Genomic DNA, 19786 nt, shown 5'->3' with positions numbered 1-19786 from the left:
CATGGGTAAAACATCATAATTACATTCTAAACTGATCAAATATAAAAATTAGGTTATTTAAAGTTGTTATTGTGTTGTTAGGTGATGTCAAGTATGACTCACAGCAATCCTATGAACAAAATATCTGAACTCTGTTCTATCCTGCACTATCCTCAAACAACCTGACACCTTAGAGACCATTGCAGCAGTCACCGTGTCAATCCATCTGGTTGAGGGTCTTCCTCTCCTTCTCTGACCTTCCACTCTTCCCAGCATCATGTCCTTCTCAAAAAAATAGCACCTCCTAGCAACATGCCCAATGTGGGGAGAAGCTTTATCATTCTTGCCTCCAAAGAGAACTCCAGCTGAACCCTCTGCAAGACATATCTGTTCGTTCTCTTGGCTGTCCATGGGATGGATGTTCAGTGCTCTTCTCCAACACCACACCTCAAAAGCGTCAATTCTTTTTCTGTCATCCTTATTCATTGTCCAGCTTTCAGATTAATATAGTGATTCCTATCCTCTTCAATATTTTCAACAGTTTTGATTTATTATAATCTGTTCTCATTTTCTCTGCTACATAAAATAGACATGACCAGATGATATCTTGATATTTTTAGAATCTTAACTTGTTATTCTGTAGTTCTCTTAGAATAAAGTAATTTTTCCCCATTTTTAATAGGTACTGTGGCGGTTTAATGGTAAAACTCCAGACACATTGGGACATAATACCCAACTCTATAAATGGCTCCCCCAGAATGACCTTCTTGGTAAGATTAGAAGACAAATGCTGAAAATATAAGTAATAGCTCATCATAATCTTCTAATACATATTTAAGAGTCTATGCTCTAATGTACCCCCCTATGTTTATATGTATGCTATTAATTTTATATAAAATATTCCCTTTTGCTATCTTCACCTGGCAATCTTCTAATCACTTTTCATGCCTCCATTCATATATTATTTCTTCTATGAAGTCTTTATTTATTAATCTGGTAGAAGATATATGTGCTTTCTTCTCAGAGATCAAGAAGCAATTTAAACACAGTTCTATGGGCAAAGTGATCTGGTTTCTAGAAAACACTGCCACATTATTGAGTTTCTTCTACTTCTCAATTCTCATTTTATTTCTAAAACTTATTTACATATTAATTTTTTTTCCTAAATTCTACTCATTCCTAGGTCACCCAAAAACCAAAGCTTTTATAACTCATGGTGGAACCAATGGCATTTACGAGGCAATCTACCATGGAATCCCTATGATTGGCATTCCATTGTTTGCAGACCAGGCTGATAACATTCTCCGCGTAAAAGCCAAAGGGGCAGCAGTGAGTCTGAAAATAGATACAATGACAAGCAAAGATTTGCTCCAAGCTTTGCAGACTGTCATCAATAACCCACTGTGAGTTTTTATTTTCTTTTTTATTTTTCCTATTGTTGTTATGTGTCGTTGAGTCGCTTGTGATTCTTAGCGACCCTATGTACAACAACCTGAAAACTTGCTCTATCCTGTGTCAATCTCACTGTCTCTGACACACGCACCCTGATTACCCCAGGCACTGAATCAATCCACCTCGTAGAGGGTCTTCCTCTCCTGTGCAGTCCCTCTGCCTTCTGAAGCATGACATCCCTCTCTAAGGATTGGTCCCTCCTTGCAACATGTCCAAACTATGTCAGACGAAGCCTCAGAATCCTTACCTCCATGGAGCAGCCCAGTTTAAACCTCTCCAGGATAAACCTGTTAGTTTTCTAAGCAGTTCATGGTACATTCAATACTCTTCTTCAGCACCACAGCTCAAAAGTATCAATTCTCCTTCTATCCTCACTAGTCATTGTCCAGCTCTTTGATGCATAGCAATTGATTGCAAAGACCATGGCCTGTATCAGACATGCCTTAGTCTCCAGAGTGGCACCATTGCTCTTCATTACCCTGGAGAAGTCTCTAACAGCAGACTTTCCCATTGCATACTTCCTTTAATTTCCTGGCTTCTGGTGCCAAGAGTGTTTATTGTGGAGCCAAGGAAACTAAAGCTGTGAACAATCTTGTTCTCTTCACCATCTACCCTGATGCTGCCAATTGGCCCAGTGGTGAGAATATTTGTCTTCTTCATATTGAGCTTCAGTCCATATTGGAGGCTGCAGTCCTTGACCCTCTGCAGCAAGCACTGGTCCTCCTCAGTTTCAGTAAGTATGGTTGTGTCATCTGCATTATGCAGATTGTTTATGAATCTTCCACCAATCCTGATGCCACACTTCTCCTCATACAGTCCAGCCTCCCAGATAATCTGTTCTGTATATAGGTTGAAAAGGTATGGAAATAGAACGCATCCCTTGCATACACCCTTCCCAATTTTGAACCATGCAGTGTTTCTTTGTTCTTTTCTAACAACTGCCTCTTGGTCTAAGTACAGGCTTCACATTAGCATGCTCAAGTGTTCTGGGATTCCTATTCTACTCAGAGTCAGCCACAGTTTGTTATGATCCACAGTCAAATACCTTTGCATAATCAATGAAACACAGATAGACATTCCTCTGGTATTTCCTGCTTTTGGCTAAGATCCATCTCACATTAGCTACAATATCCCTAGTACCACAACCCCTTCTAAACTCAGCCTAGACTTCTGGCAGTTCTTTGCTGATGTGCTGTTCCAGTTGTTTTTGGATAATCTTCAGCAGAATCTTGCTTGCATGTTATATCAGTTATATTGTTTGATAATTTCCACACTCTGTTGGGTCACCCTTCTTTGAAATGGGAAGAAATATAGATCTCGTTCAGTCAGTTGGCCAAATGGTTGTTCTCCAGATTTCTTGGCACAACTTGGTGAGCACATCCAGGGCAGCATCCATTAGCTGAAATATGCCAATTGGTAGACTATCTATTCCTGGGACCTTATTTTTTACTAATTCCTTCAAAGCAGCTTGGATTTCTTTCTTCATCATCATAGGCTCTTGCTCATATGTTGTTTCATAAAATTCTTCTGTGTCTGCCAATTGTTTTTAATACAGTAACTCTGTATACTCTTTCCACCTTCTTTTAATACTTCCTGGATCATTTAATAATCTGCCTAAAGCATCCATAATTATAGCAACTCAAGGTTTAATTTGTTCTTCAGTTCCTTGAGCTTAAGAAATCCTGAGTGAGTTGGCCCTTTTGATTTTCTGACTCCAACTCCTTGCACATTTCATTGTAATATTTTACTTTGTCTTCCCACGCTACCTTTTGAAATCTTCTATTCAGCTCTTTAGTATCTTGAATTATTCCTTCTGCTTTGGCTTCTTGTTGCTCCAGTGCCAGAGTATTTTCTGACATCCATTTTGGTCTTTTCTTCCTCCTCTGTCTTTGCAATGACCGTTTGCACTCTTCCTAGATGATACTCTTGATATCCTCCCACAACTCATCTGGCCTTCGCGCTTTGGTGTTCAAGGCTTCAAACCTGTTTCTGACATGGTTCTGAAATTCAGGCAGGATAGATTTAAGGTTATATTTTGGTTTCTGTGCATTCGATTTTATTTTCCTTAGCTTCAGCTTGGCTTGCATATGAGTAGTTAGTGATCTGTTACACAATCAGCACCTGGCGTAGTTTTCACAGCTGATAATGAGCTTCTCCAGTGGTTCATTCCACAGATTTCATTAATTTGATTCCTATGCATACCATCAGGTGAACTCCATTTGTACAACCTGCATTTATGTTTCTTATATTTGCAATGAATAAGTCATTGATTTTGCAAAATTCAATCATTCTATCTCCAGCTTCATTTCTGTTACCAAGTCCATGTTTTCCAACTACTGAGCCTTTTTCTCTGTTCCCAGCTTTTGCATTCCAGTCACCCATTATTATTAAAGCACCCTGATAGCATGTTTGATTGATCACCAATTGTAAAAGTTGGTCCCCCTATTGATATTAGATTATTACTTATTATAGATTTGATGACAGGAAAGTTTTAAAATAGCAATAAGGAGAATGAGATTTAAAGTGGCAGAATTATGAGATGGAAACAAAGTTGATGCAGGAGCTATGAATAGAACCACTACTACTCTAGACAATTTGCAACTTTCAGCATGAGATTTATGGAAAGTTTTTTTTAAAAAAAATGCAAAAAGTACTTTTTTAAACTGACATCATCTTCTGTAAAAAATAGCAAGGACCACATTGGAACAGCCAAATCTAACCTTGACCAATTTCCCAAAGGGAAACTATCCCTATCAACAACATCAACAACACAAAACCTATTCCGATGAGGTCACACATGTCCTCCACGTTCCTGTGCCTCTTTCTACTCATCTCAGTGCTAATCTTACTGCATTGCTGGATCTAAAATATCATGTTGTAATTCATGGACACACAGAATCATACTGAAGAGTCAAAAAAGGTTATAATACAGGTTAGCAGCAGAATACAGTCAGGACAGCTTCCAAAACATGCTTGTAGGATCTTCAGCCTGAACTTCATGGCTTTAGGCCAGTGTTACAAAGCTCTCAGTCAAGCCAAATATTAATTTTCCCACCCTTTCCCCCTAATCTGCCTCCAGTCTTCCAGTTGTCCAACAAATTAGGACAAAGGCTCTTAGCTCTGGTTCCATGAGGTGTAGTAGCATTCCTAAAGTAAACTTCATCTTATGCTGGGTCTCTGGTCCTCTGCTTTGGGCATGGCTGCTGCTACAGTAAGTCTACTTGGCTCAGGAATATCTAGGCCAGAAGGAAATGTTACATTATCTTGCTTCTTTTTGCTGGTGGGGAAAATCTTATCATTTTACTACTAGATCCACTCTATTTAATGGTGAAACTAGCCAATCTAACCGTGGACAGGCTAACACACCCCATTTGCATATTCCTGCCCATCCACATGGTGAAGTAAGTTAATGAATAGGAAAGCCATGTTGCACAATAATCCCTTAACATTAAAATCTCAATTTCCATTATTTTAAGCCAAAACTCAAAACTCATTACCATAATGTTGGAACTTACTCACAGCTGACTCTTTCAGATTTCTAAAGTGGTAATAGAAAGGATACCGTACATTTTCCTCTTTCTGGGTGATTTGTTGTTGTTGGTAGGTACCAACGAGTTCAATATGAATCATAGTGACCCTATGAACAAAATATGTGAACCTTGTTCTATCCTGTGCCATCTTTATACATCCTGACACACAAGAACCCATTGCAGCTGTCACTGTGCCAATCCACCTGGTTGAAGGTCTTCTCCTTCTTTGCTAACCCTTCACCCTTCCCAATGTTGTGTCCTTCTCCAAGGAATAGCACCTCCTAGCCACATGCCTGAAGTATGTGAGGTGAAGCCTCATCATTCTTACCTCCAAAGAGCACTACAGCTGCACCCTTTCCAAGACATATCTGTTTATTCTCTTGGTCATCCATCGGATGTCCAGTGCTCTTCTCCAATGTGACAGTTAAAGGTGTCATTTTCCCCCCTGTCATCCTTATTCGTTGTCCAGCTCTCAGATGCATAGCAAGTAATTGGAAATACTATGGCCTGAAGCAGATGGCCTTTTTTCCTCAAACTGACGTCATTACTACTCAATAGTTTGGAGAAGTTTCTAACTGCAGATTCTCCCAGTGCAATGTGTCTCATTTCCTGACTGCTGGTACCAAGGGTGTTAATTGTGGATCCAAGCAACTGTCAACAGGCTCAGTCTCCTCTCCATGTTGTCTGTTAGATACCATATAATTGATTGGGGATTTTTGATGTTGTGTTTTTTAGTTGATTATTTTAAGGAGTGCATTCTTCTTGGGAGTTATTGTTTGTTTTATAGTCCTAGTATCTTGTTAAAAGGCCTAGTTTAAAGTTAGAATTTTGTCTAAGAGTGATAGTTGGACATTTTCTCTAATCTCTTTCAGAGATTTTTATCATGATCTTTTAATATTCCATTGTAAGAATTTTAAGTAGTGATAGGCAGATTCTATAGATTTTGTCTGGTCTCATATCAGAGGAAATGTGTTTTGTGCTAGCCATCAGTCCTTTGCACTAATAACTTTCTTAAGTCTTCCCTTTTCTTGATTCTCCTTTGCTCTAGGCAGGAAGAAACAAATTATTGTTTCTTAGATGGTCACTTAGAAGACGTTAAAACTCTGTACGCTATCCATTGGGCTAAGACATGTTCTTGTTGCTATTATTGTTACTAGAAACCATCAAGTGGACTATGACTCATAGTGACCCTGTGAACAACAAATCTGAACCTTACTATACCCTGTTCCATTCTCAAAATTAGCATGCTCCAGTCCATAGTTACAGCCCTTCTGTCAATCCATCTTGTTGAGACTCCTTTCTTCCTCTGACTGCTTACTACATGACTCAAGAATTTATCCATAGAATCCTTCAGTATGACAAATCAAGACTTTAACTTGTTCTTCAATTTTTTTAGCTTGATAAATTCTGAGCATATTCTTCCCTTTTTTGGTTGTCTAACTCTGGCTCTTTGTACATTTCATTATAATGCTTTGCTTTATCTTTTCAAGATGTCCTATGAGATCTTCTATTCATCTCTCTTACTTCAGCATTTCTTCCATTAGTTTTAGTCAAAGTTCTAGTGCAATTTTCAGTCTCCTGTGACACCCACTTTGCTCTTTACTTTTCCTTTTGTCTTTCCCTTTCTTCTCTTTTGCTTTCTTCATAGATGCTATCCTTGATATCATCCACAACTCATCTGATCTTTATCATTGTGTTCAAGGGATCAAATCTATTCATTAGAGAACTTTTTAAATTTAAGTGGGATGGGGTCAAGGATGTATTTTGGTTCCCTTGGATTTATTTTAATTTTCTTCACTTCAATTTGTGCTTGCACATGAGTAACTAATTAGCTGTTCCACAGTCAGTCTCTGGTCTTGTTTTGACTACTGATAATTGAGACTCTCCATGGACTCTTTCCACAGATTTAATAAATCTGATTCCTGTTTAGTCCATCAGGTGAGGTACATGTGTATATTTGCCATTTATATCTTTACAAAGGTATTCACAATTACTAAATATCTAATTGTACAAAATTCTATCATTTAGTTCTTAGCTTCATTTCTGTCACCAAGCAATATTTGCCAAACACCAGCCCTTTTCCTTTGTTCCTAACTTTTGCATTCCCATCACCAATTATTATTAATATATTTTGGTTACATGTTCTGTCATTTCAGACTGCAAAATTGGTAGAAGGATAACAGATAAGAATGATAATTCTTCCACCCATAGTTTAAAAATAAAAAATATTTCAAACACTGATTGAAAGAATAAACCGAATTGACACATCAAATAGCACATAAATAAGCACAGTCATCTTCAACAACTACCTATCTCATGTAAGAACAGATAATCCAGGATGACAGCAGCAGCTGTATCCATAGCAGCTGAAAAGTTCTTGATGCTTATATGAAACATCAAATAAGAAGACTAGGATATAGAAAATAGGACTTACGAATTATATTTTGCCAATTGAACTAGACTATGAACTAGTCCCTAATGTCTAATGACTATGGTCCTTAGCCCTCAAGCCACTTAGTCATCATATGATCATATGACAATTTTCTCTTTATTATATCTTGACTTTACCTTTACCATAATTAACATTTCTGTACTAGAGAGTGAGTTTCTCTCCTATCTTTGGGGATCATCAAAGAATATTTCTTTGTAAACCTTGACTATTTATAGTATGTTTCTCATACAATATTTGTTGTTTTGTCAATCACCTGTTTTACTCAGTATTATGTCTTGTAGGTTTTTCTATGGTGTAAGGTGTTTTCCAGATTCATTATGTAGAAATCTATTGTACAGATAGATCACCGTTTTTCACTCATTTATCAGCTGATGGACACTTAGGCTATTTATATCTTTTTTTTATATTGTAAATACTGTAACAAAATGGATATGTATATGTCTATTTTGCTCTGGTGACCGAGTGGTAAGAAGATGTGCTGCAAACCTGAAAGAAAGCAGTTTGAATCCATCAGTTGCTGCACAGTAGAAAGATGAATAATGTCTTCCCATGCAATTAATTCCCTTTGAAAACCCACTGGAGGGTCAGCTATGGGTCAGTTCTGACTCAACAATACCCAACAACAACATTCATGTCACAGCTGTTATTGCTCTAGCATATATACTTAGCAGTGGAATTACTGGACCATATTGCATTTCTATTTCAAACTTTTTAAGGAAGCATCATGTTTTCTATAGTAATTATATCATTTTGCTGTTCTTTCTACACCTGTGTGAGAATTCCAGTCTCCCCTCACCCTTTAAGTATTCCAGTATTTATTTGTTCTCTCTCTCTCTCTCTCTCTGTGTGTGTGTGTGTTGTCTGTGTTGTGTTTATCAGTGCTATTAATATTAATACCCAAGTGAGATAGTATCTCACTGCAGTTTTAACTTGCATCTCTCTGATGGATATGAGGATTTATTCAAGTATTTGTTAGCCATACACCTTTATTCACTGTTCTTCTTTGACCATAGTCATTTTCAACAGAAAAATAATAATAATAATATATAACTGCCATGCATTGAAGTGAAATGTTGGATACTCTTCAGATTCTAAAATAGCACTAGTAACAGTAATAAAAGCAAACATTTACTAAGAAAACAAGTCCTCAATTAACTTCAATGTTTTATATCTTTATGCATTCAAATAAATATTTGCTTGTACACTAAAATATCTCAGAATGAAATGATACGCTTTTCTTAGTCTCCTAAGTGGCATTCATGTTTACTATTTGTGTCAAAATTTTTCTTTTTTATTTTTATTTTATATGTATGTATGTAGGTATTTCTCTTCTAAGTTAGTGTCTATTTGATTTCCCTTTAGCTATAAGGAGAATGCTATGAAGTTATCAGCCATTCATCATGATCAGCCTGTTAAGCCCTTGGACCAAGCAGTTTTCTGGATCGAGTTTGTCATGCGCCACAAAGGAGCCAAGCACCTTCGACCAGCTTCCCTCAACCTCACCTGGGCCCAGTACCACTCCTTGGATGTGATTGGGTTTCTACTGGCTTGTGTGGCAATTGTTACTTTTATTGTCTTAAAAAGTTGCTTGTTTTGTTACCAAGTGATTTTTAAGAAAGGAAAGAAGAAAAAGAGAGAGTAGAGCTCTTTAAGATCTATAACTAGTGGACATGTTAAATAAGACCACTACATTCAATTAATATAGTTCATATCTGGGAAGATTCTCCTCCACTTTTCAAAAGCTGTACCTTTTCTGATTTCTCCAGATATACAACTTTTAGTTAAGTGCTGTGGTGTTAGCTAATTCATTCTTCCCTAACAAGAAATAGTTCTGTGTTTTTGAGTAATTTCTATTTCACATTCCTCTTGAAAAAAACAGTTCTATTCTTTAAATGGATTATTTTTAAGATATTATTTTTATCTTTAAAATACAAGAAAGAAAATTTTACTTTAGCTTTGACTTATGCATTACTTCATAACTGAAAAACAAAATGAAATTCACTAGAACTTCCAATGTTGATTTGAAATAATGAAGAAGTCTGATGCTTTCGTTTCATATTCAGATACACTGTATGTATAAATAGTGTTCATTTATATGAAATACAATATTCCTTATGAAATATAAAGCAATTCTTTCGGAATTTTTTTCTTTCAGAAAATTTTATTTGTTTTACTGGCTTCCTTCCTAAAATAGGTAATCATTTAAAATTTATTCATTAGAAAGACCAAAAGTATTTTTCACACCAGGTTTGAATATGTATTTTGTCCTTCTTTTACTGTATGGCTTTTGTAATCAAATATTAGAACACAAATTGAAGGGAGAGTGCAGCTCCCTTAATTCAGGTGAGGTCTGAAAAGTTTAGTCTAGTTCAACTGGATTATAATATTAAAATATAGATCTTTCCTTTTGAGCAGAGGACATAAAATAACACCTCAATAGAGAAGACATCAAAATGATCAATAAACACATGAAGAAATGACATTATCAGGGAATAGAGCAAATCAAAACAAGATGTTTTTCACCCCAGAAATAGTAGCAAAGTTCAGCAAGACAGCAAACAGCACATGCTGACCAGAGAGTGGAGGGATTAGAAGTCTCATACACTGTTTGTGAGAACGCAAAATGGTGCAATCATTTAATTCAATAATCCCATTGTTGTTGTGGTGGTGGTGGTTGCTTGCCATTGAGTTGAGCACAACTCATAGCAACTCTATGAACAAAAACTTAATGCCTTTCTAAAACTATCATCATTTCTCCAAGTTCATAGAGTTTTCGCAGGCATGTGGTTTAGAAAGTGGGAGCTACTCCTGCTCTCAAACCTGTTTTACACCTGGGAGCTCCACCAAACACTGTCCATATTGGGAAACCATTATGGCATTTAACACTCCAATGACACAAGGTTCAGCATCACAGCAAACCTCGATTACCTCAAATACAGCAAATTAACTAAGAGTGATGTACACAGTAGAAGAATGTACCTCCAAAATACTGCACTTGTTTCACTTAGCACTGGTTAGTGCCGTCAAGTCCATTATGACTCATAGCAACCCTATGAACAAAACACCTGAACTCTGCTCTATAATTAACATTATTTCTCTATATTCATAGAGTTTCCAAAGGCATCTGGTTTAGGAAATGGATGCCACTCCTGCTTCCAAACCTGAATCAATCTTGAAACTCCACCATACACTGTCCACCATAGGTAACCATTATAACATTTGGCACATCAGTGTCACAGTGTTTAGCATCACAGCAACCACGAGTTGCCTCTGTAAAGCTTTTTACAGGCCAGTGCTACATGCTATACCACCTAAAAGAATGTTTGACAAAAAAACATTTTAAACCAGGCCCTCAGGTCCTTTGAGGCTTTAAGCCTCTGCCTGCCTTAAACCCTAGGCCAAGCCTCAAGGGTGTATTATTTGGGCATATCTACTGCAATGGACCTCTCTACACTTAAAGAGTAAATATATCACTTTCGGTGTTTAAATTGTGTTGAAATAAGGAAGACTGAAGAAATTATGCCTTTAAGTTTTTCTATTAATAAATAACAGAGAATATACACAATAAACACACTTGGGACCAGCAGCCAAGAAATCAAAAGATGAATTGCATTGGGAAAATCTGCTGTCAGGGACCTCTCCAGAATACTGAAGAATAATTATGTCAGTTAGAGACTAAGCTGCACCTGATCTAGGTCATGGTCTTCAAAATTACTTGTTATAATCAAAGAGCTAGACAGTAACTAAGGATGATAGAAGGAGAATTGCTGCCTTTGAGCTTTGGTGCTGGAGAAGAATATTAACTGTTAAGAGAACAAACAGGTTCATCCTGGAGAGAGTGAGACCAGGCTGCTCCTTGGAGCCAAGGATTCTGAAGCTCCATCTGACATATTTTGGGCATGTTGCAAGGTGGAACCAGTCAATGGAGAGGGATGTCATGCTTGGAAGGGTGGAGGGACAGCGCAGAAGAGGAAGACCCTGGATGAGATTGATTGATTCATGTCTTGGGTAATGGGGTTAGGTGTGTCAGAGACAAAGAAGTTGGCTCAGGACAGAGTAGGATTCAGAGCTGTTGTTTCACTATGGGTCTCAAGTGACTCAATGGCACATAACAACAATAACAACAACATACCACAGAATACCAGAAAAACAAACCTGTTGGAAGAATTGAAACCAAAATGTCACCCAAAAGATGGCAAGACTAAACTCTCTCCTATTTTTCATCTCTCTATTGGCCTATTGGCAAGAAGAAGAGCTGCAATCCCAAAGGCACGTCATTCAAGGCCACCAGCTGCTCCTTGGAAGAAGGATGGGGAATCTCCTCCTGGAGGATTAACTGCCTCTAAAAACCTGCAAGAGGGTCAGGGATGGGTCAGCTCTGACATTACAGTACACAGAACAATAACAACAATAATATCAGAAAGTATTAGTCCTTGGAAAGAATCATGCTTGATAGGATATCAGATCAATGCCTCTCTTTATTTGGAACAAAAAGAGAAGAAAAGTAATGTTCTGAAACTATTAACCCAAAGGACTAATGTATCACAGAAACTTCAACGTCTTCTACCAAGAGAGCAGAACTTGTATCCAGCTAGCTTGCTGTTGACTCTAAATGAACCAAATAAAAGACCCTACATAGAGTGTGCAAAAAATGTGAAACAAAATTCAAAAACATATAAAAGGTCAGACTTAATGGTCTGCCAGAGACAGGACCTTTAGTAACCTTCAAACATGAAATAAAACTCATCTCCATAGCTCAACTTTAAACCAGATCAAAGCAATTCATTGCCATCTAGTTGCAACCAGCTCACAGCTGACCTCCAGTGGGTTTTCAGGAGCCTATAAATCTCATGGGATAAAATTGTCTGTATTCCTTCTGTGAACTGCCAGAGATGTGTTGCCTTTGAATTAGCTGTACAACTCCCTACAGCCTATGCTACCAGAACTTCTTTTGGCCATGCAGAGATGTCTTTTTTTTTCTTTTTTTTTTTTTTTTGCTTTACACTTAAATTTGATTTAAAGGCAGTACTGTGGTAATTAATGGATTGCTTCACACTCTCTACAAGACTTCTTTTCTTTTTTTTAAACTTTTTTTATTTCTTTTTTTTTAATTTAGGTTGTTTATTTTTCATTTCAATGAACATCTACAGAGATTTTGGGATTCCATTCATTCATTGTTGCACCCTTCTCCCCGCACAAACCCCCCCCCCCCCCCCCCCCCATTTGCTCCTCTCCTTGAAATGCAAAAGAAAAACTCCCTCATTTCTTTAAGGCGAACATTGTCTTCGCTTTTGGTCTTCTAACTCCAGCTCTTTGCACATGTAGTTATAATACTTTACTTTGTCTTCTTTCAATGTTTCCCTTTGAAATCCTTTATTCATCTTCTTTACTTCAGCATTTCTTCACTATATTTGGTCTCTCCACATACTTTGGGCATGTTGCTAGGAGAGGTTATTTCTGGGAGAAGGACATATGCTTTGGAAGATGGAGACACAGCCAAAGAGAGGAAGACCCTTAACCAGTTGAGTTGACACAGTAACTGTGGCAATGAGCTTGAGTGTTAGAGACTGTGAGGATGGTACAGGCTAGGACAGTGTTCAGATTAGTTGTTCGTAGGGTCGCTTTGAATTGTTCTTGGCAGTACCTAACAACAACAACAACATGTTCTAATGCAATTTTCAGAATCTCTTCTGATATCCATTTTGGTCTTTGTTTCTCCCTTGTTTTCGTAATGACGTAATGCTTTCTCCATGGATTATGTCCTTTATGTTATCCCATAACTCATTTGATCTTCACACATTAGTGTTCTATTAAATTTACTCTTGATATTGTATTTAAATTCTGGTGGGATAGACTCAAGCCTGCATTCTGCTTCTTACGGTCTTCTTTCCATTTTCTTCAACTTCAGTTTTAACTTGCACATGGGCAACAACTTGTACTTGGTTTCATTTTCTTCACCTTCAGTTTAAACTTAAACCTGATTGTTTCTCAACCAGGCCTGGACCTTGTTTTGACTGCTGATATTTAGCTGCACTATCAACTCGTTACAACAAATAGGAAGAACAGATATGGATTGGCATTTATCAAGATGAAATAACTGAAGAATAAATTCAAGCCTCAAGTTGCAATACTAAAGGATGTTGTTGTTGTTGTTATTATGTGTCGTCGAGTCACTTGCGACTCATACTGACCCTATGTACAACAGCCCTAAACTCTTCTCTGTTCTGTGCCAATTGCACCATATCTGACACACCCATCCTGATTATCCCAGTCACTGAATCAATCCACCTCATAGGGGGCCTTCCCCTCCTGTGCTGTCTCTCCACCCTCCCAAGCATGATATCCCTCTCCAAGGACCTGTTCCCCCTTACAACATGACCAGAGTATGTTAGACGGAGACTCAGAATCCTTGCCTCCAAGGAGCTGCCCGGTTTAACCCTCTACAGGTTCAATCTGTTTGTTTTCCTAGCAGTCCATGGTACCCTCAATACTCTTCTCCAGCAGCACAGCTCAAAGGCATCAATTCTCCTTCTAGTCTCCCTAGTCATTTTTCAACTCTCTGATGCATAACAAGTGATTGCAAAGACCATGGCCTGACACACCCTAGTGTCCAGAGAGACACTATTGCTCTTCAGAACTTTGGAAAAGTCCTTAACAGCAGACTTTACCATCCAATATATCTTTTAATTTCCTGGCTACTGGTGCCAAGACTGTTGACTGTGAAGCCAAGCAAACTAAAGCTATGAACAACATCAATCTGTTCACAGGCCATCCTGATGCTGCCAATTGGCCCAGGGGTGAGAATCTTTGTCTTCTTGACATTGAGCCTTTATCCATATAGAAGGCTGCAGTCCTTGACCTCTGCAGCAAGTGCTTCAGATCCTCCTCACTTTCTGCAAGCAGGGTTGTGTCATCTGCATAATGCAGATTGTTCATAGATCTTAAACCAATCCTGATGCCACATTTCTCTTCATAGAGCCCAGCCTCCTGGATAATCAGCTCTGCATACAGGTTGAAAAGGTATGGAGACAGGACACATCCCTGGCATACACCCTTCCCAATTTTGAACCATGCAGTGTCTCCTTGCTCTGTTCTGGAAACTGCCTCTTGGTCCAAGTATAGGTTTCTCAGTAGCACGATCAAGTGTTCTGGGATTCCCATTATTCTCAGAGTCAGCCACAGTTTGTTATGGTCCACACAGTCAAATGCCTTTGCATAGTCAACGAAGCACAGATAGACATTACTCTGGTATTCCTTGCTTTCAGCCAAGATCCATCTAACATTAGCTACGGTATCCCTAGTACCACGACCCCTTCTAAACCCAGCCTGGACTTCTGGCAGTTCTCTGCTGATGTGTTGTTCCAGTTGTTCTTGGATAATCTTCAGTAGAATCTTGCTTGCATGTGAAATCAATGATATTTTTCTATAGTTTCCACATTCTGTTGGGTCACCCTTCTTTGGGATGGGAACAAATATAGATCTCTTTCAGTCAGTTGGCCAAGTGGTTGTTCTCCAGATTTCTTGGCACAACTTGGTGAGCACGTGCAGGGCAGCATCTGTTAGTTGTAATACGTCAATTGGTATACCGTCTATTCCTGGGGCCTCATTTTTTGCTATTTCCTTCAAAGCAGAAGAGTCAAAAGAAGAGTTACTGGAGTCCCATAAGGACAAATCTTCATAAGACCATTATTGTAGAAACAAATAACTAGTAAAAGGTGTATGAGGTTATAAAGGGTGGGGGAGAGGAGAGCAGAGGGGTGAGGTGTGAGGGAGTAATCATAGGGTAGTATAATTTGCTTGGTGGAGAGAGGGCTGTATTAAGGAAATGGGAAATATTTGGTATGAAAAACAATGATATGAACTTTGTAATTAAATCAGTATAAAATAAAAATTTTAGATATAAAAAAGAAGAGTTACTGAATCAAGAAGTAATCAGGTGACATTGAAACATTTCAGAAAGTGTGTATGATCAAGAAATAATGGTACCGAAGAAGGAATTCAAGCTCCATTGAAGGCATTGGCAAAAAAGAATAATCTAAGATCTGACGCAACACCAATTGACATGTTTCAACAAAGAATTGCCTCCCTGAACATGTTTCCTGGTCTATCCCAAGAAAGCCAGAAATCAGCTTCCTGCCCTATTGATTGCAAGAGATTCATATTTTCTCCGATTCAAGAAAAGGTGATTGAACATATTCTGGAACTTATCGAACAACACTATTAATATTACATTCAAGAAAAATGTCACTGAAGATTATTCAAAATGGATAGAACAGCACATAGGCAGGAAACAACCAGATATTCAAGCTGAATTCAGAAGAGAACATGGTACAAGGGATATCATTGTTGGTGTCAGTTAGATGGATCTTAACTGAAATCAGAGTATACCAGATAGATGTTTACTTGTATCATATTGACTATGAAAAGATGCTTAATAGTGTGGGTCATAATAAATTATGGATAGCATTCATTATAAAGGGAATCCTAGAACACTAAATTGTGCTCATCAGAAATCTGACGTAGACCAAAAAGTAATTGTCCAAAAGGAACAAGCAAACACTGTACGGTTTAAAATCAAGAAAGATATTGGCCAGGGTTGTATCTCTTCTCCACATGTATTCAATTATTCGGTCTGTATGCTGGGCAAATCCTTCAATAAGATGCACTATGGGAGGAAAATGTAGCATCAGCACAAGAGAAAGGCTTATTAAAAAAACCACAATATGCACATAACACAAGTTTGCTTACAGAAAGTGATGAAGACTGCTGAATATCAAAACTATAGCCATCCAGTTTTTTTCAGTCTTACCCCAACCCTGATGCCACCTTCTACAACAGTAAAAGCGATATATTATAGGGTATTATGATTATCATAAGAGTCCAGAATGAAGTGAAGTGGAGTGCACCTGGGGAGGGGTGATTGTATACCAATGAAGGAATTTTACTTTTACTTTTCAAAGAGAAGAGTTAACTGGGGGGCAGGGGGGGAGCGGCAGGGAGAAAAGTGCAACAATGAATGAATGGAAATCCAAAATCTCTGTAAATGTTCATTAAAATTAAGTTTTGAAAAAGTGAAAAAAAAAAAACCCGGCACATAACAACAACATATGGGCATTATGGTTATCATAATAGTCTGGAATGAAGGTTGCAGAGTGGAGTATATTCAGGGTGGGGGTGGAGGCGTGTGGGGGGATTGTATACCAATGAAGGAATTTTTCTTTTACTTTTCAAAGAGAAGAGCGAACTGGGGGTGGGGAAGGGGTGGGCGGGGAGAAAATTGCAACAATGAATGAATGGAAATCCAAAATCTCTGTAAATGTTCATTGAAATTAATTAATTTTTTTAAAAAAAGATAGCAAAAGAATGAATGAGGGTTTAAAAAAAAACTATAACCATATGGGTTACATCTCAACATCAACAAAACAAAAATCCTCACCATTAAGATCAATAGGCAACATCATGATGTATTGAGAAAACATTAAAGTTGATAATGATTTATTTGTATTCAAAACAATACCCATCATGCCAACAGTCAAGAAATTAAAAGGCCTATTGTATTCAGACTATCTGCTTTAAAGGACTTCTCCAAAGTTCTAAACAGCAAGGATGTCAGTTTAAAAACTACAGTGCACCTGATCCAAGCCCTAGTATTTTCAATTACTTTCTATGCATCTGAAAATTGGAAATGTAATAAGATGACAGAACAAGTATCAATGCTTTTGAATTGTTGTTGGATAAGAGTATTGGATATCCCATGGACTGGCAACAGAATGAACATGTCTGTCTTCGAAGAATGCAAACCAGGTTGCTACTTGAGACTTGTCCTTGGAAAAAAGACATCATGCTGGGAAAGGTAGCAGGTCTGAGAAAAAGAGGAAGACCCTCAACAAGATGTATTGTCACAATGATTATAACAATGAGCTTCAGTATACCAGAGAACATGAGGATAGTGTAGGATAGGGCAACTTTCACATCTATCATTCACAGGGTTGCTATGAATTATGTAACACTGAACGGGAACCAACTCCTGGATGATCCTCCAGAGGCAGTTAATCAAACTGGAGGAGATTGGCCATCCTCCCATGGTGGATTCAAACCATGTGACTTTGGTATTGCAGCACAGCTTCTTAACACTAGGCCAGCAGATCTCCTTACAGCAATATAATGAGAACAATATCACAAGAGAGGCACCTTAGACTTTAGAATAATCATCCACATAGGTCAAAAGAGGAGATCGTGCTTCAGAGTAAATACCAGAAAACAGGTGGAATATAATGGAAATGAGAATTAATATTCTCACTTACTGACTATATAAAACTGTCCAATTGTGTGGATCATAAAAAAAATGGATAGCATTAAGTGAAAAGGGAATCTGAGAACACGAAAGTATGGTCATGAGAAAGATGACAGACAGAGAAGCAGTTGTTCAAATAAAAAAGATTAAAGATATGATTGCATGGTGGTTGTTGTTGTTGTTGTTATGTGCTGTTGAGTCACCTGTGACTTATAGTGACTTTGTGTAAAACAGCCCTAAACCCTGCTCTAACCTGTGCCAGTTTCACTGTCTCTGACACACCTACCCCCATTACTCCAGTCACTGTATCGATCTATCTCACTGAGGGTCTTCCTTTCCTGTGCTGTCCCTCCACCCTCCCAAGCGTGATGTCCCTCTCCAAAGACTGGTCCCTCCTTGCAACATGTCCAAAGTATATCAGACAAAGCTTCAGAATCCTTGCTTTCAAGGAGCAGCCTGGTCTCACTCTCTCCAGTATGAACCTGTTCGTTCTTTTAGCAGTCCATGGTATATTCAATACTCCAACACCACAGCTCAAAGGCATCAATTCTTCTATCATCCCTAGTCATTGTCCTGCTCGCTGACACATAGCAAATGATTGCAAAGACCATGGCCTGTATCAGGTTCACCTTAGTCTCCATACTGACATCATTGCTCTTCAGTACTTTGGAGAGGTCTCTAACAGCAGACTTTCCCATTGCAATACGTCTTTTAATTTCCTGGTGCCAAGAGTGTTGATTATGGAGCCAACCAAACTAAAGCTGTTAACAATCTCAATCTCTTCACTATATAGCATGATTTTGCCAATTGGCCCAGTGGTGAGGATCTTTGTCTTCTTGATTTTGAGCCTCAATCTATATTGAAGGCTGCCGTTCTTGACCTCCTGCAGCAAGTGCTTCAGGTCCTCCTCAGTTTCAGCAAGTAGGGTTGTGTCATCTGCATAACACAGATTGTTGATGAATCTTCCTCCAATACTGACACCACATTTCTCCTCATAGAGCCCATCCTCCCAGATAAGGCCCCAGGAATTGATGGTATACCAATTGACATATTACAAATAACAGATGTTGTCCTAGATGTGCTCACGAAGTTGTACTAAGAAATCTGGAGGACAACCACTTGGCCAACTGACTGGAAGCGATCTATATTTGTCCCCATTCCAAAGAAAGGTGACCCAGCAGGTAGAAATTATCAACAATATCATTGATATCACATGCAAGCAAGATTCTACTGAAGATTATCCAAAAATTACTGGAATAGCACATCAACAGAGAACTGCCTGAAGTGCAGGCTGGGTTCAGAAGGGGTCGTAGTACTAGGGATTTTGTATCTAATGTTAGATGAATCTTGGCTAAAAGCAGGAATACCAGAGGAATGTTTCATTGATTATGCAAAGTTATTTGACTGTGTGGATCACAACAAACTGTGGCTGACTCTGAGAAGAATGGGAAACCCAGAATACTTGGTTGTGCTAATGTGAAACCTATACTTGGATCAGGAGGGAGTTGTCAGAACAGAGCAAGGAAACACTGCATAATTGCATGGCAGACACTGTAATTGTTTAAAAAAAAAAGCGTATGAATACATGGATGGAAAGCCCATTTATTTGCTCTATAAGCTTTCACTCATATTACAAATACAATAAATTACCTGGCCATTAGGGTGGGACAAGGGCATACCCTTGATGTGAACATTAAATGACAAGATTAATCATAGCATCCTTCTCCCATCTTTACAAAAGTTTTCTTATGCAATCCAAGGTGTTGTAAGCACCTTTATCCCACATCAACCCTCTCAAAGGTCAGATCAGTTCAATGCAAAACATCCCCATGTGACTTCGTGAACTGAAATGTACTTTTTAAAAATTGGTTTGTCTATCTCTGTTTTATTCAAATCTGGGAGTTCTTCCAACTTAATTTATTTGCTGTTACAACATTTTGCATTTGTAAGGACCCCTGGGTTAGCGCCTAATTAAATAGTTCCTCAGATAATTTAAAAAAAAATCTGCTTAATCACACCAAACAAGAATTTTTTTGGAAACCACTCTTCAGTTATTTCAAACTCTGTACTCATGGCAGT

General features: G+C 38.2%; 1 protein-coding gene across 3 annotated transcripts in view; it reads left to right on the top strand.

Annotated features, from left to right (window-relative positions):
- UGT2B15 (UDP glucuronosyltransferase 2 family, polypeptide B15) overlaps nucleotides 1-9055 on the top strand; it is a 37373-nt gene extending 28318 nt beyond the window's left edge. For all 3 annotated transcript variants that reach the window (XM_006896814.1, XM_006896813.1, XM_006896812.1), the window contains 3 exons: nucleotides 662-749; nucleotides 1163-1382; nucleotides 8776-9055. In XM_006896814.1, coding sequence (XP_006896876.1) covers nucleotides 662-749; nucleotides 1163-1382; nucleotides 8776-9055 — 588 coding nt within the window. The remainder of the gene's footprint in view (nucleotides 1-661; nucleotides 750-1162; nucleotides 1383-8775) is intronic.
- The last annotated feature ends 10731 nt before the right edge of the window (nucleotides 9056-19786 follow it).

The sequence above is a fragment of the Elephantulus edwardii genome, unplaced genomic scaffold (assembly GCF_000299155.1).
Source record: "Elephantulus edwardii isolate Elephantulus edwardi_28Jun2011 unplaced genomic scaffold, EleEdw1.0 scaffold00192, whole genome shotgun sequence".
Lineage (NCBI taxonomy): Eukaryota > Metazoa > Chordata > Mammalia > Macroscelidea > Macroscelididae > Elephantulus > Elephantulus edwardii.
This window is presented reverse-complemented; position numbering and strand designations above follow the sequence as displayed.